General features: G+C 42.5%; 1 protein-coding gene across 2 annotated transcripts; it reads left to right on the top strand.

The window, feature by feature from the left end:
• The first annotated feature begins 383 nt into the window (after positions 1-383).
• LOC149847311 (uncharacterized) lies at positions 384-14,543 on the top strand. Of its 2 annotated transcripts, XM_089998375.1 has the most exons (3): positions 384-565; positions 10,879-11,051; positions 11,148-14,543. In XM_089998375.1, the coding sequence occupies exons 2-3, from the start codon at positions 10,946-10,948 to the stop codon at positions 14,150-14,152; spliced, it is 3,111 nt and encodes a 1,036-aa protein (XP_089854501.1). In that variant the 5' UTR covers positions 384-565; positions 10,879-10,945; the 3' UTR covers positions 14,153-14,543. The 2 variants fall into 2 exon arrangements, with proteins under 2 accessions (XP_089854501.1, XP_089854500.1); XM_089998374.1 differs by having other exon boundaries at positions 10,879-14,543.
• Positions 14,544-15,730: the final 1,187 nt, after the last annotated feature.

Genomic DNA, 15,730 nt, shown 5'->3' with positions numbered 1-15,730 from the left:
TAGGTCGATACCGATTCTCAAGTGAATCGGTAAAAAATAATTAAAAAATATTACGTATCAATAAAAAAGAGACACGTGTTAAAATTATTAAAAAATTAATTTTAATCTATTTTTTAAAAATAGTCGATTCAAGTCAGTATCATATCGATTTTTTAGCGATACGATACGTATCGATCGATTCAGACCGAAACTGACAACCTGTTTTCTTACTGAGTGAATTGTCAAAATCGGACTCGTGGGGCCCTTATCTGACGATGACGTGGCAACAAGCATCTGGCCCCTGTCTGACACCTACCAGAGACACCGCCGTCCATCGGTTCCGTCCTTTCCGCCCCAACTCCCTCTCAAGGAAAAAGAGAGAACTATACGGTTCAGTTAGACTCCCAAATCAATCAGAACACATCAATCCGTCCCGCCCGTAATTTCCTTCCCTTTTCAATCGCTATCGTTTTCTTTTTTTTTCCCTTCTTCCTCTTCCTCTCGGGCTTCTCCTCTCTCCAGAAAACCAAAAAGAAGAAATTTCCTTCGGGGGATTGGCTCAGTTCGGATATGGTGTTTTGGTGAGGTACGTAATAGCTATGTTTTCTCTCGTGACGTTTCTGTTTCAGCGAGTGCAAATTCGAGGGTTTTGCTTTTCCCTCGGGTTCTGATGCTCTCTTCGTTTTTTTCTTGCTTCCCGTCTAGGGTTTTGTGCTCGCCCTGTGCGCATGTTTATGCCACTCCGTCCCTTTTTGTTTTTTGTTTTTTGCGATCGGTTAGGTTAGACGGATCGTTTGGCTTAGCCGCGGCGCTGCGTTTTATACTTTGACGGTATACGATGTTGCGAAAAGTTGATTGAATCTTATCGTTTAGAAGCTGACCGCCGATGGCTGTTTTTTTTTTTTTTTATGATCGCGAAAAGTTCATTGAACGTTATCATTTAAAAGCTGACAGCTGGTGCTGATTTTTTCATAAAAGTCTTTTGTCTTGTCTTGTGGTTTTGTGGTTCCTTTTGTGTTTGGATCTTCTGTCTTGAAAAGTTGCTTCGGTTTTCTCGCTAGGATCGATTTCAGCTATCGGATTAGTGGCGGTGAAGCCTTACTTGAGCCCTACTTTTGCGAATTTGGTGTATATGCACCGAAAATTTGATTTTTTTTGTTGATCCTGCTGAGATTATCAATTGTTGCGAATTCGCGGTTTCTGTGATCGAGTTTGGGACGGGATTGGAATTGTTGAACGGAGGATGGAGCTATGGGCTCTGTCGCTTGAAGAAGTGTAAAGAAAATTTGTTGTCTGTGTGCTTGTTTGGTGTCTGTTTTGGTTGAAGCTTTGTTGTAATAGGAAATCTTAAGTTTAGAAGCTCAATTGAATCGATTTTTTAGGTGTGAGATGTAGTGAGTAAGAAAAAAAAAAGGTTTGATCCTTCTTCCTCTTTGGAGCACTGATGTAGACGGTAGTTTATCTTTGTAGGATTGTTCAAGCTCTAAAAAACAGTATCAGTATAATGCCTGGTAGGCTGTCCTGAGTCGATCATCAGCACGGGGAGTAGTTCGTCGGGGATGACCTCAATATTCTGGGTGTTAGGTTGCCTAAAATGGAGACACTGGGAACTGTGAACCTTGACTAGATAATGCCTCAATGATTTGTCTTTCTATCTGGGTTTCCCTTTTTGGAACAAAAACACAAGATTTCGGGTATCGCAACTATTGCTCAATTATTATGTATCCTAAGGTAGTTAATGTCAATGTTTTCTTCGGCTTTGTAGTTATTATTTGTGATCTCTGGTGGAACATTGAAGTTCTTGATTCCTCACAAGGGTGGAAAAGATGAAAACAGAGCATACAAAGAAATTAGAACACTTGCTTAATTCTTCATATGAATATATTTGTGGAAATCCTTCACCATGCTTGTTTTATTATCTGTTCTTATTTTACGGCAGAAGTAGAATATTGGTGGGATCTGGTATATATTAGCTTTGATTCATTGTACTAGGATAATACTTTGATCTCATCTCGACATCCATATCAGGTATTTATTGTACGCTTTTATTCGTAAGGCTCCTATGGAGAAAGCTAAGAAGGTCTACTTTTATCATGTGCATCAGTGTATCTACATTTATATTGGTTCACGAAAGGGTGCATCCCCCCAGAATTCCATAGTGGAACCCTGCTCCATGTCATTGCTTGACCCACTATTTTAATCTTCTCCTAAATAATATATGGGGCCTGATTCGATGTAATAACTTCTTTATTTGCCTGGCTGATTTCTTTTGGACAGTGTTTATACTCAACGGAATTAGCACGGCCGTTTTGAACCCAAGATATTTCTCTTCCTGAACTGTGGATGACCATTCTACCTTACCCCTAGTTACTAGCGTGTTGGCTAACCTAATTTAGAGTGTACACAAGCCCTAATTTGCTGTGAGAGGCTACTTGTTCCTTAATCTTGTTCTTCAGTCCTGTAGATTTTGATCATCTATTTTTGGAGCTAAATACCTATATGCTTATGTTCCTTACATGTTTTTTAGTTTAAATTGTGGTCATGCACGTATCTACTTGTCAGGTATCTGCAATTCTAGTTGATTGTGATGCATGGTGCCATTTCTGTTATTAGCTTACTCAATCAGCTGTTTATCATACGCTCCTATGATTGGTCCATTGGTCTAGAAACAGTGGATAAGTTCATTTAGCTTCGAACCTCCCAAGGTATGAAACATTACATAATAAAACCACTGTCCATCACTTTTGTAGGATCTCATTGTTTGCACTATGGAAGTGTAACTTTGGAATGCTGTATCAGTATCACACTTTGTTTACCCAAGAAAATTTAACTGCAAAATTGCAACCAGCTTCTCATTTGATTAACCTTTTTACTCTCATCTATAAGAACCAAGTTCCTGGTATTTCTATGAATATATTCGTGATCTAGGTTCACAACTCTTATTATTGTTCCTGGGTGTCATTTACTTGGCATAAGACGGTGAGAAGGTTGCAGGATGCCCATGTTATCAGAATGCATATTGCATAGAAGATCATGCATGTTGTAGTGTCATTGTGAAATTTCATGTGACATTGAGGGATTGATGGAGTACATCCAAAATACTTTGGGATTGCAATTGTTCCCTTGCGATTTACAGTGTACAATTGCGCTTAGAGTCTGCTTTGCTTTTGTTGCATCTGATGTAAGCTGCCCGGTTCAGGTGAATCAATACCCCGAAGGGGCAGCCCGTATACTTGAGATGTAATAGCCTGCGGGCAAAATTGTGAACGAAGTAAATGCGTTGAGCTTTCTTTTGTTCACCCTCGTTGTGATTGCTTCTTGTGATTGCAATTTCTCTCCCTCTATTCTCTCTTGCTCTCTTGCACTCTGATTACAAGCTTCCGCGATCAGCAAGCGAGCTGACAAGTAGGCTGGCGGCGGTGGGGAAGGACCGTCGCGCCGCGCTGACCCATTGAAGGAAATAGGCCCGTGACAAGTGGTATCAGAGCCCGTTCTCGTGCTGGGGAAGGGACTCTGGAGTCGGTGTCGACAGACATGCCGACAGGCTGCGATTTGTGAGCAAGACATCGTGGCGCCTTATCAAAACTTGCGCAACACCAAAGGCAAGGCAGTTGTCGAAGCTGAGGAGATGAGTTCACCTCAGGACCAAGAAGAGTTGGCTGCAACTGTTAACAAGCTGGTGGAAGAGGTGACTTCGCATGAGGAAGCAATTTCACGCGCATGTGAATCATTCAATGGATTGAATGATGTGGTGGCGAGCCTGCAAGAGCAGGTAAACTTACTAATGGGACAGGTCACTTCGTTGACGACTACAGTGACCGACTTGCAGATTGAAGTAGGGAAGCTTCAGTTGAAGAACCATACGTTGCAACAGACAGTGACTCTAAATGGCGGAAACAGTGAGAGGCCATCAAGGATTGATGTGCCAAGACCCACAAAATTCAATGATTCTCGTGACAGCAAGGCCATTGAGAACTTCTTGTTCCAAGTAGAAGATTACTTGGATATCCAAAATGTGACCCTTGAAGATCTGAGGATTAAGGCTGCAGCGACCTTACTTGATGGATATGTTATCGCTTGGTGGAGGCGGAAGCACAATGACATGGAGAGAGGTCAATGTGTGATAGACACCTTTGATGACTTCAAAATGGAGTTGCGCAACTACTTCATGCCAAGAAATGCGCAGAGACAAGCATACCGAATGGTTCGTGAGCTCAAACACACTGGTTCGTTGCAAGACTATGTTAGAACGTTCCAGAAGTTTATGTTGGAGATACCTAACATGCCAGAAGACGACATGTTCAACCGGTTCATTGTGGGACTTCAGCTATGGGCACAGTCTGAAGTGGAAAGGAGCAACCCCCATATTTTGGAAGATGCATATGTGGCGGTCGAGCGCTTGGTTGACACTCAGCGCAAACCTTTCACCCCATCAACCAAAGTTGGGAAGAAGCCTGACCACGGAGGCAAGAATGATGAGCAACACAATGATAAAGGTGAGGCGTCGACACGTCATCAATCCAAAAAGAAACAGAACTTCACAAAACATAACAATAACAACAAGGGTGTGATTGTGACATGTTGGTTATGTGGCGATAGACATATCGCCAGGCAGTGCCCAAAGCGCCTTGTAAAGGACGACAGGCAAGCCAATGCTGCACATGAAGAATGCAGTGATACTGAATGCAGTGACACTGAGACCATCCAACCAAGGATGGGGGCCATGCGATCGATTAACGCAGCTAGAAGTTGCGCAACTAAGAACATGCAGGTCAGTAAGGAACTTATGTACGTAGAAGTCATTATGAATGAAAAGTCTACTTCAACAATGATAGACTCCGAGGCCACACACAACTTTGTCTCGCAGGAAGAGACATAGCGGTTGGGTTTGAAAACTGGGCCAAAGCAGAGGACTATCAAAACAGTAAACTCTGAGGCCAAGTTCATCCTTGGTGAAGCAAGAGATGTGACTACTCAAGTGGGGAGTTGGGTCGGCAAAGCCAATTTCTCTGTGGTGCCTCTGGACGATTTCAAGGTGATTCTGGGTATGGAGTTTCTGCGAAGCCAAAATGTTATGATGTTGCCAAAGTTTAATATGTTGACGATCATGGGGTCAGACTTGTCCCACACAGTACAGTGCCTTACGCAGAAAGATAAGTCTTCAGTGTTATCGACAATGCAACTGAAGAAGGGTGTTAAGCATGGGGAGCAGACATTCTTAGTGGCAGTGCGCGCAGAAGAATGAAAGGTAGAAGCAGCAGTGCCGCCAACCCTAGCCCCACTATTGGAGGAGTTTCGGGGGGTGATGCCTCCGGAATTGCCAAAGCGTCTTCCGCCAAGACGTGAGGTCGACCACAAGATTGAGTTGACCCCGGGAGCGAAGCCTCCCGCAATGGTTTCATACCATATGGGGTCAGCTGAGCAGGCAGCTAGACGAGATGTTGGACGCAGGCATTTTTCGTCCATCAAAAGCCCCATTTGGTGCCCCAGTCCTTTTCTAGATGAAACATGATGACTCTAAACGGTTATGTGTGGATTACCGTGCTTTGAACAAGGTCACGGTGAAGAACAAATACTCATTGTCATTGATAGCGAACTTGTTCGATCAGCTAGGCAGTGCCCGTATCTTTTCCAAGCTAGATCTGCGATCATGTTACTGGCAGGTGAGGATTGCTAAAGGTGATGAGCCAAAAACAACTTGTGTCACCCGCTATGGTGCTTACGAATTTCTAGTAATGTCATTCGGGCTGACAAATGCTCCAGCCACATTCACGACTTTAATGAACCAAATCTTCTACCCTTACTTAGACAAGTTTGTGGTAGTCTACCTGGATGATATCGTGATTTACAGCAGCAACATGGAGGAACATGTCGGGCACTTGCGAACAGTGTTTCAAGTGCTGAAGGAGAATGACCTCTGTGTCAAACGAGAGAAGTGTCTCTTCAGGCAGAAGAAGATCAGCTTCCTTGGCCACGTTGTGGGGCGTGGTGTGCTGCGTATGGATGGGCAGAAGATAAGGGCCATCCAGGAATGAGTTTCGCCAAGCAAAGTGCCAGAATTGCGGTCATTCCTCGGTTTGGCAAACTATTATCGACGTTTCATCGAAGGCTATTCCCTCATTGTTGCGCCCCTCACAGATTTGTTAAAGAAGAATCGGGTATGGCTTTGGACAAGAGCGTGCCAAGATGCCTTCGATGGCTTGAAGAAAACCTTAGTGAGGGAGCCAGTGCTGCGACTGCCTGATCATTCGAGACCCTTTGAAGTCCACACGGATGCCTCAAACTTTGTTATTGGCGGAGTTATTATGCAAGATGGCCATCCGATCGCATATGAGAATCGCAAGCTGAAAGATACAGAGAGGCATTACATAGTGCATGAACGTGAGATGATCGCCATTGTGTATTGCCTCAGGACCTGGCGGCACTACTTTTTGGGTGTCGAGTTCGTCGTTAAGACGGACAATGTGGCCACGAGCTATTTTCAGACGCAGAAGAAATTGATGCCTAAACAAGCTCGATGGCAGATGTTTTTGGCTGAGTTCGACTTTGCCTTGGAGTACAAGGTTGGAAAGACCAATGTTGTGGCAGATGCTCTGAGTGGTAGGGCTAAACTGACAGCTGCCCGCGTGGAGCCTTCTAAAGTGCATTTGGAGGACGCATTGCTGAGCTGCATCCGCGAAGGTACACAGTAGGATCCGACTGCACAACACCTTGTTTCTCTAGCGTAGGCAGGGAAGACTCGGCGATTTTGGCTACAGGATGGCCTCCTCGTAACAAAAGGAGGACGCATCTTTGTGCCACGATGGGGAAGCCTTCGCCAAGAGCTACTTAAGGAGTGCCATGATACACTATGGGTCGGCCATCCTGGTCAGGAGCGGACCTTAGCACTCCTTGAGCGCGGCTACTATTGGCCGCAGATGAGAGACGGCGTTGAGGGGTATGTGCGGACATGCCTCATCTGCCAGCAAGATAAGAGGACAAACCATAAGGCTGCCGGTCTCCTTGAGCCTCTACCAATTCCAGAACGTCCTTGGGATAACATCTCCATGAACTTTATTGTTAGTCTGCCGAAAGTAGAGGACTTCAGTTCTATTTTGGTTGTGGTGGATCGTTTCTCAAAGTATGTCACCTTCATCCCAGCTTTTTAGGAGTGTCCTGCAGAGAAGACTGCAAAGTTGTTCGTAAAGCATGTGGTGAAGCACTGGGGCATACCAAAGAGCATTGTGAGTGATCGCGATGCTCGCTTCACGGACAATTTTTGGCGTGAAGTATTTCAGCTACTTGGCTCTGAGTTGCTGTTTGCAACAAGCTTCCATCCGCAGACAGATGGGCAGACAAAGCGCATCAACGGGATACTAGAGCAGTACCTTAGGCACTTTGTTAATGCCAATCAGAAAAATTGGGTGAAGCTCCTTGATGTGACACAGTTTTGTTATAATATGCAGAAGAGCGAGTCTTCAGGCCACAATCCGTTTGAGATAGCTACGGGGCAGCAACCACTGACCCCGCACACTCTTGTCGCACAAGAAAAGGAAAGGCCATCCTTCGCCTATCAGTTTGTTCGCGACTGACACGAGCATAATGAGTTGGCGAAGTCATTCTTACACAAAGCGGCAAAGAGAATGAAGAAGTGGGCGGACAAACACTGTCGGCCCGCAGAGTTCTAAGTTGAGGACCAAGTGTTGGTGAAGTTATATCCTGGTCGCACAGGCATCTTCCGCGGGCGGCACCGCGGACTATTCAGAAAGTATGAGGGACCCTTCACCATCACAAAGAAGGTGGGCAAGCTGACATACAAGCTGGAGTTGCCCCCAGACTTCAAGGTGCACCTGGTGTTCCACGTGTGCAACCTCAAGCAGTTCCATCCAGATGATAGAGACCCAGAACGTAGTGTGCCACAACGCGCTCCCATTATGCAGAGGGCCCCGACAACACAACGGGCCGAGAAGCACCTCAGTCAGATCCTTCGCCATAAGGTCAACTACTTGGGGCAAGCGAAGAAATACTTGGTGCAGTGGGAGGAAACAACAGAACCAACGTGGGAGCCTGCATTTCGAATGAACAACCGCTACCCGACTGAAGTTAGGACTTACCACGAAACAGATGGCGCTGAGGACGGTGCATGATTTGAAGGGGAGAGCATGTTCCCTTGCGACTTACAGTATACAGTTGCGCTTAGAGTCTGTTTTGCTTTTGTTGAGTCTGATGTAAGCTGCCCGGTTCAGGTGAATCAATACCCCGAAGGGGCAGCCCGTATACTTGAACTGTAATAGCCTGCGGGCAAATTTGTGAATGAAGTAAATGCGTTGAGCTTTCTTTTGTTCACCGTCGTTGTGATTGCTTCTTGTGATTGCAACTTCTCTCCCTCTATTCTCTCTTGCTCTCTTGCACTCTGATTACAAGCTTCCGCGATCAGCAAGCGAGCTGACAAGTAGGCTGACGGCGGTGGGGAAGGACCGTCGCGCCGCGCTGGCCCATTGAAGGAAATAGGCCCGTGACAGCAATACGGTAGTAGATGCAGCAATACTTTTTTTTTAATGAAAAAAGGCTTGAGAAAATGAAACTTCTCAAATAAGATGTAAAATCCATATAGATACTTTTGCTGGAATAAATTTCAGTTTTTACTGCTCGAGTACAAACAATTTTTAAACATGTGGACCCATTTTTATAGGAAAGATGCTTTTTTGCATTTATCATGTGGACCCTCCAACATACTTATCATGGTAATGTTTGTTTCACCCCTCTTGGGAAAGAGGCTCTCTTTCCTATGAAAGGCACCTCTTTCATAGGAAAGGACGTGAAACAAACACTTCCTTAGGGTTTCATCCACACTATAGGCTTCATATCATCAGGCAAGAACGCCTTCTTTCATAGGAAAGGGCATGAAATGACCACCTCTATAGTGTTTCATCCACATTACAGGCTTCATGTCATCTGGCAATAACCTTTGCACACTATAGGCTTCATTTTCTTTGGGCTCCATTTTATCTACTTTTGGATGTTTGGTTTAAACCTTGGAGCATAAGGTGGGTGAAGATAAGGTGGTAACGTTGGAATGAAATACCTCACTTTTTAATAGTAGTGCCACTTTCCTAGATGCTATTTCTATGAGAATAATGAGACTTGAGGACTTATGCATCTTTAACATGGTCCATGAAGACATAATGTTTTAAACATGTTTATAGGGTGATCATACCAGCAAGAAAGATACAATGCCAACGTATAGTGCAAAGCTTTGTAACTTATTTGATATCTATCGTATGTGAATTTTTTTATAGCCTTTAATGAAAGACATGTCTGGATATTTAAAGGGAAGACTCCCTGTATTGCACTGGAAGATACATTTAGCAGTCAAACTAGTTTCTTCTTTTTGGATTAAAGTGTAAAAGACCATGTTTCTTCTCATTGATCTCTATTCTTGAAACTGCAGTAAAAAATTTCCTTAGCAGCCAGTACTGCCATATCCAAGTGTGAGAAGCTTCACTAAGCACCAATATAACATCTGCAAATTGTGAGTTACGGGAAGAATGCCCGGTAGGGGGATAATGTTTAGGAAACCCATGATTACTGCTTTCTTTACCATCAAAGAAAATCCTTCACTAGCAGTGTCAAAGATAAGGGGTGAAAGTGGATTGTCTTTGTTAAGCCCTACCAACCGATGGCAAAGTAAACCTCCATCTCCATGTGATACCATTAAAGTTAAATGAGATAGCAGTCTTATTAAAACAAAATGAGATAGCAGAAATGAAATGGACCTGTTAATCCAGCCCCTTCACTGTTGTTCAGAACTTATTCCTTCCAAGCAAGCGACGAGAAAATCTCAGCCGATAGAATTAAATGCCTTTTTCTATGTCCTTTAGTGTAAATGTTGGCAATTTCTTTGAGTAAATGGTGTCTACTGTATCATTACTAAATCAGTGATATTCTGAGAATGGTAAGGGAAAAGGTTCTTGCCAGAAATTTTGTGATGTTTGGCTTCTCAATCCAGCTCAGTTCTTGGAAGAACCATATAGGTAAAGCTGGTAAAACAAATATAGGTGCACTACTTTGTCATCATTGTAATTTGCTGATTGAACACATAGGAGAAGTGGTTCCATGACACCTACATAAACTATGTAGGCAATATAGATACAGTTGGAAATTCTTGCGAGTTTCTTGTTAAATCTGAGGGATTGGTTCTTTGATTTGATTTGATTTGATTCGATTCTTTTGGTTGTTGTGGCATCTGATTATCTTCAGAATCTCGCTATCTGTGTCCCTCGTATTGTAATGATTGTTCTCATCAACTACGGTCACCTGTATTCTGTGGATGAACAACCTGGAGTTGGTTGTTGATTTACCTATTTGTGAAATTTACGTTATTTTCCCCAAAAAATTGATACTCTTTTTCTATAGCCACACAAAACAAACACATGAGCTGTTGGAAACACAAAAAGTGGGTGCAGCGAATGAGGTTTTTTATCTTCAAAATATGTGCTAAACAATAGTTCTCGGAACGCACATGAGAGTTTCAAGAAAAAAATGATGGAAATGTTTGAAACTTAAAGACAGTATATGCAAATAAATTATCAATTCTCCTGGTGTATGTTATAGTTGATTAAACTGGACAAGTTTTTTTTTTGCTGCATTTTGGACATTTAATGAATGACTAGTTGTACTTTTCTCCTTGGGATACCATAACAACATTTATTGGATTGAATCACCTGCAAAGAAGCCACAAGTAGCTTTTGACTTTTGCAAGAACCTTTTGTCTTTTTCCAATTTCTGTGCCAAAAAAAATATTTTTTCTTGAGCCTTCTATGCAATCAAACTGAAAGTTCAAGCTCTCCTTGGTGTCATACCTTGAATAAATTCTATGCTCTTCCCTGAAACTAATCCTTGCTAGTAATAATTTTGCAGGGATCTCTAATGCATAATGTAACTTATGCTTTGATATCATTATCAGTATTCTTGACAGTGAATAAATATGACACTGGAAGGCTTCTTTACATCAATGGAGTTGGAGGGAGGGCTTATAAGCCCTTCTAAGGTTGAACAGTTGATTTCTTTGATGGAGCAGGATAAAGTTCAAGGTAATGAGGCAAATTTCCGTCGGCATTGGTCCACTGTTGCAAACACTTTATCTATTACACAGAACAGCAATTGCCTGAGATATTTTATTCAATTAGGTGGTGTGAAATCATTGGACAGGTGGCTCCAAGAAGCTCGGAAGGGTGAAGTCAGTGGCATCGATATGCCTATGGAAGAACTATTAATTATAGTTTTAGATGCACTCAAGAAGCTTCCCCTTGATCAAGAAGGATTGGAAGCATGTGGAATTGGGAACACTGTTGCATGTTTACTTTCACATGAAAATTTTGAGATTCAGGGCCGAGCAAAAAACTTGACTTCTGGTTGGGGAAAGGTCATAGATATGGATGCAGGCGTGAAGGAGAAAAACAGAATTAGAATTCTTCAAGGATGTGATGACAGATTTTTGAAAGATTCAAATTCCTCTGAGAATAATGAGCATTCAAAATGCCAAAAGCTTGACACTTTAACAACTAAAGATACCCCTCTTGAGAATTCCACTGAGGGGGAATGCAATGGTCAAAGTGCCCAGGATTCCATCTCTAATGTTGTTCCTGTTGATGTTAGTGTGGAGGATGGTGAAAAGAAATGCACCACTCATGGAAATCTATTGAAAACTAAAAGCAGGGAATACACAACTGATTGTCCAGCCAGTGTAGATACATGCGGACCTGATGCAAATGATACTTCAGTAGAAAGCTCTTTTACTTCCAACATACAACAAAATTCTTTGGAAGAGATAGCTCCTGAGGACAGATCTTTAATAAATGTAACAGATCTGGGGCATGGTAAGGTTTCTGAAGATGGAGAAAGAAGCAAGATAGTTGGTGAAAATCAGTCAGATACAGGGAAGAACCCTGCTGAATATAAGCCTTTGGTTGTGCCTCTGGAATCATCACAGAAGAAACAAATTGAGCGTTCATCATCTGTGTCAAGGAATCTTATCTCATCAGCGTCTCCAGATGTTATCCACACTTCAGCTGAAGCTGAGCCATGTGATGCAGGTACACAAGGCAAAGAGGGGAGACCCATTTTGTGCAGGACCTATAGTAGCTCAGATCAGAAGCCTAATGAGTCACACTCTGTAGCATTATGTGAGAATTCGTCAGATTATTGGAAAAAGGTAATGCAGCAGAAGCCTGAGAATCTTAAAGATGTGTCCTTGTTCTGTGAGGGAACTGAGAACAATGTTGACACCATGCATGACATGCATGAGCTTGGCATATCATCTAAGGAGCCAAACACCTTTAGAACAGAGGATGTAAGGGAAGATTTCCTAGTTAAATCTGATATCAAGATGAAAGCAGTTGAAAGGATATCAGTTCTGGAAGAACAGAACCATTCTTCAAATTGGACACTAGAAAGAGAAAATATGATAGAGAGGAATGGAAAAAATTTAGAAATGGACCTTGCATATGGAGTAGTTGATGCACTTGAGGTGGCTAGGCAGGTTGCAAAAGAAGTGGAGGAAGAAGTGGAAATTTACAGAGAGGTTTCATGCAGCTCTGGCTCCAAAAGGGACATGGACAGTGAAACAGTAAATCCTAGTACTGCTGATTCTTCTGAACTCCAGAAAAGATCAGAAGAAGTTGAGAAAAGTGAATCATGCAATGCGAAGAACAATTTAGAAATGTTGGCAGCAAATGAACAGCCATGTTCAGAAGGAGAAGATATGCCAAAAGAGATCATTACAGTACTTGAAAATGAGGATAAATCACATGATCAGGAGTCCTCTCAGCTAACAACCGTGCCTCAGGAATCAAGTGTCAATGAAAGGACTCATTTTAGTTTCAATCTGAATGAGGATATTCAGATGGAAGAAGCTGATTGCCCTGAACAGTCTCTGGGTGAAACTGCTGTATCTTCATTCAATTTCAAAAACTTGTCAGTACCAATTCGAGTGGTAGCAGCATTTAGGGGACCTGTTGATTTGCCCGTGACTCGCTTGCACTTTGAGGGGGAGTTGGGATGGAAAGGAACTGCAGCAACTAGTGCATTCCGTCCAGCATTATCTCGAAGGACTCCTGACAAAGACAAGGCATGCTCCACTGAAGAGAATAACCATATTCCGAAATGGAGGGGCATCGACCTCAATGTAGCTGATGGAGGTGATGTTGCAGCAACAGAGATCTTTGTGGACAAACATGTCCACGTGTCATCAACTCTGCCTTCTGGCGACTCATCTGTGGAAGTCAGCTCAAAACGGGTTGAAAGGCTTAATCTGGATCTCAATCGCGCTGGTGAAAATGATGAAAATTGTGGACCCCTTTTATCAAATCAGCCGGCAGACTGTAGGCAGCAACACCAACGAAATGAGGAGTTCAATGCATCTGTGCCATCTTCTTCAAGGGCTCCAGCAAGGGACTTTGATCTGAATGACAAACCATTCTCCAGTCACCCTTATGATTCTCATCTATCACACTCCAGTAAACATTCGAAGGTAGCAAGAATTGATGTTCCTGTTGTCTCAATAATGGGTTCGAGGATATACCCAGAGGCTGATCATGTGTTAGCACCAAACTGTTCTGATTTGGGTTCGTTACTTCAACACTCCACCTCTGAGCATCAAAAGGAGGTTGTGAACCCTACACAGCAATTCTTAGTAGCTGGGACTGGTGCGCTTCCCTATATAGGCCAGATAGGCAGGATGGTTCCTCTACAGCCCACTCTGGCTTATGCAATTCAGCCTCCTTTCCCCTACAATGGGATGGGTCTAGGCCTTACAATGCCATCTAATTCTTCCATTTACACATCAAGTGCAGTTCCTTACATGGTGGATCCTCGTGTAACCACCATCATCCCCCAGATGCTTGGCCCAGGGACACTTGCTACTCTTCCCAGACCTTTTCTCATGGGTGTCACTGGTGGACCTTGCACGAATGATGCTGGTCCATCAAAGCCGAATCTTGACCTGAATACTGCTGGATCAATATCCTTGGAGACAAATTCAAGAGAGGGCCCAAGCATCAAAAACTTATTCTTGCATGGAACCAGCTCATCTATGGAAGATCACCTCAAGCCCTTTCAACAAATTCCTGTTGCAGGGTCTTCTGTGAAGAGGAAGGAGCCAGATTATGGTTGGGACCCTTATCGAGTTGGCTAAAAACAGACAAAGCAATCTTTTTTTTTTCAATTTTATTTGATCTCCAGTGATGGTGTGTCAAAAAGCACCCAACTGGCCTCTCTAATTTTAAGTCATGGTGTTTGACGATTTCAGCTTCTCCCACCCCTTCTTAATCAATCTTGCAGTACAGAGATTGCGTTGGTGAATTGTTGGAGGCATGGGCAGGTATATTTTTTGGGGGATTTTACACATGCTGAGGTTCTTTTCTTGTTCTGTCAAATAAGTTGCAACATGCAGCTCCTGATAGTTAAAACGGTAGTTCTGATTCTTATCATATCCTCATTTAATCTTATTATATTGGCTGTTTTTCCTGCAATCCTGTAAATCTAGTTCACAATTCTTACAAATATGAGTACATATCAATGAGCAATGGTTCTCTTTTCTTTGTTGTGTTACTGCACTTAGCCGCTTACACGTACATGTGTTATCAATTGGAGCAAGGGTTAAACCTTCTTGCTGCTTCAGTTGGTTACCGTCCAGCTTGTGCTTCAGCCAAGTCGTCGTTATCATGAAAATTCGTTGAAACATTTGATTCATATTAAACTTGGTTGTCATTTAGGGCTTTGCATTGGAAGGCTTTCCAGATTGTTGGTCTGTATGAGCTCTCGTGTATCATCAATACAGGATCCACTGGAGCTGCTCAATGAAATTCCCATGAACTGTCAAGCTTTCTTTGTTATGAATTGACATTAATTGATTGTTTTCTTGTCTTCTAATGTTTGTATTAGGAAGTTTTTGTGTACAATGCCACCGTCAAATATGTTTTCCTGTTAGGCGTGATAGTAGTGGTAGCATCAACGGTCATGACAGATTAAGTTGGCTGTGTAATGAACTGAAAAAACAGATTTGTCTCACAATGGAAGTTCTCTCATCTGAGAGGAAGTTGGACAAATACATTCTGATGTAACACTGAACAATATTGGCACTTAATAAGCCATTTAAACCTTACACACACAGAAATATAGAAATTGGTAGGTATAAACCATCGTAGGTATGAAGTGCACACGATCTGAGTATGTTTGGCACTTCTTTTGTAAATCTGATCCTGTAGATGTGTTCAGAATGGTCATTTGCTAGGAATTGACACTTGGACTGTGTTTTGTGGGTGAAAGAAATATGATTTTTGGAGACTTGAAAGTTACAGAAGTTGTGGATCATTGATTATTGAGCCCTTAAAGAAATATGAAGTTGTGGATCATTGATTTTGAGCCCTTGAAGAAATCTGCTCACATGTCATGATTGGAAGATCAAAGAAATAGAACATTCAATGTGTCTAGTTATATGTACACTGAAAATAGCAAAAACTGGACACGGCATTCCATTTTCTCATTTCATTCTTCTTGTTAGGACTACAAACGATAAAGTGAGAAAAAAAAGGGGAAAAAAATAAGACATTGGAAACATGGCTACCAGGGTCTGAAGAGATGCCATGCTTCTTATCCTTGGATCCTTTCAACAGAAATAGATCCTCAAAACATGATCTTACAGTATCAGCCGTGGTATTAGTTTTCTTTACCTTTTTTTATGCTCTAGTAGAGATCATCTCTCCATATAGGC

The sequence above is a fragment of the Nuphar pumila genome, chromosome 2, assembly GCF_984573655.1.
Source record: "Nuphar pumila chromosome 2, dmNupPumi1.hap1.1, whole genome shotgun sequence".
NCBI classification, from domain to species: Eukaryota; Viridiplantae; Streptophyta; class Magnoliopsida; order Nymphaeales; family Nymphaeaceae; genus Nuphar; species Nuphar pumila.
The sequence above is the reverse complement of the archived record's forward strand: the minus strand, read 5'-3'. Positions and strand labels throughout refer to the sequence as shown.

Bases quoted from the DNA above. Each gene is read 5' to 3' on its own strand.
- LOC149847311 (XM_089998374.1), top strand. From the start codon at position 10,946: ATGACACTGGAAGGCTTCTTTACATCAATGGAGTTGGAGGGAGGGCTT.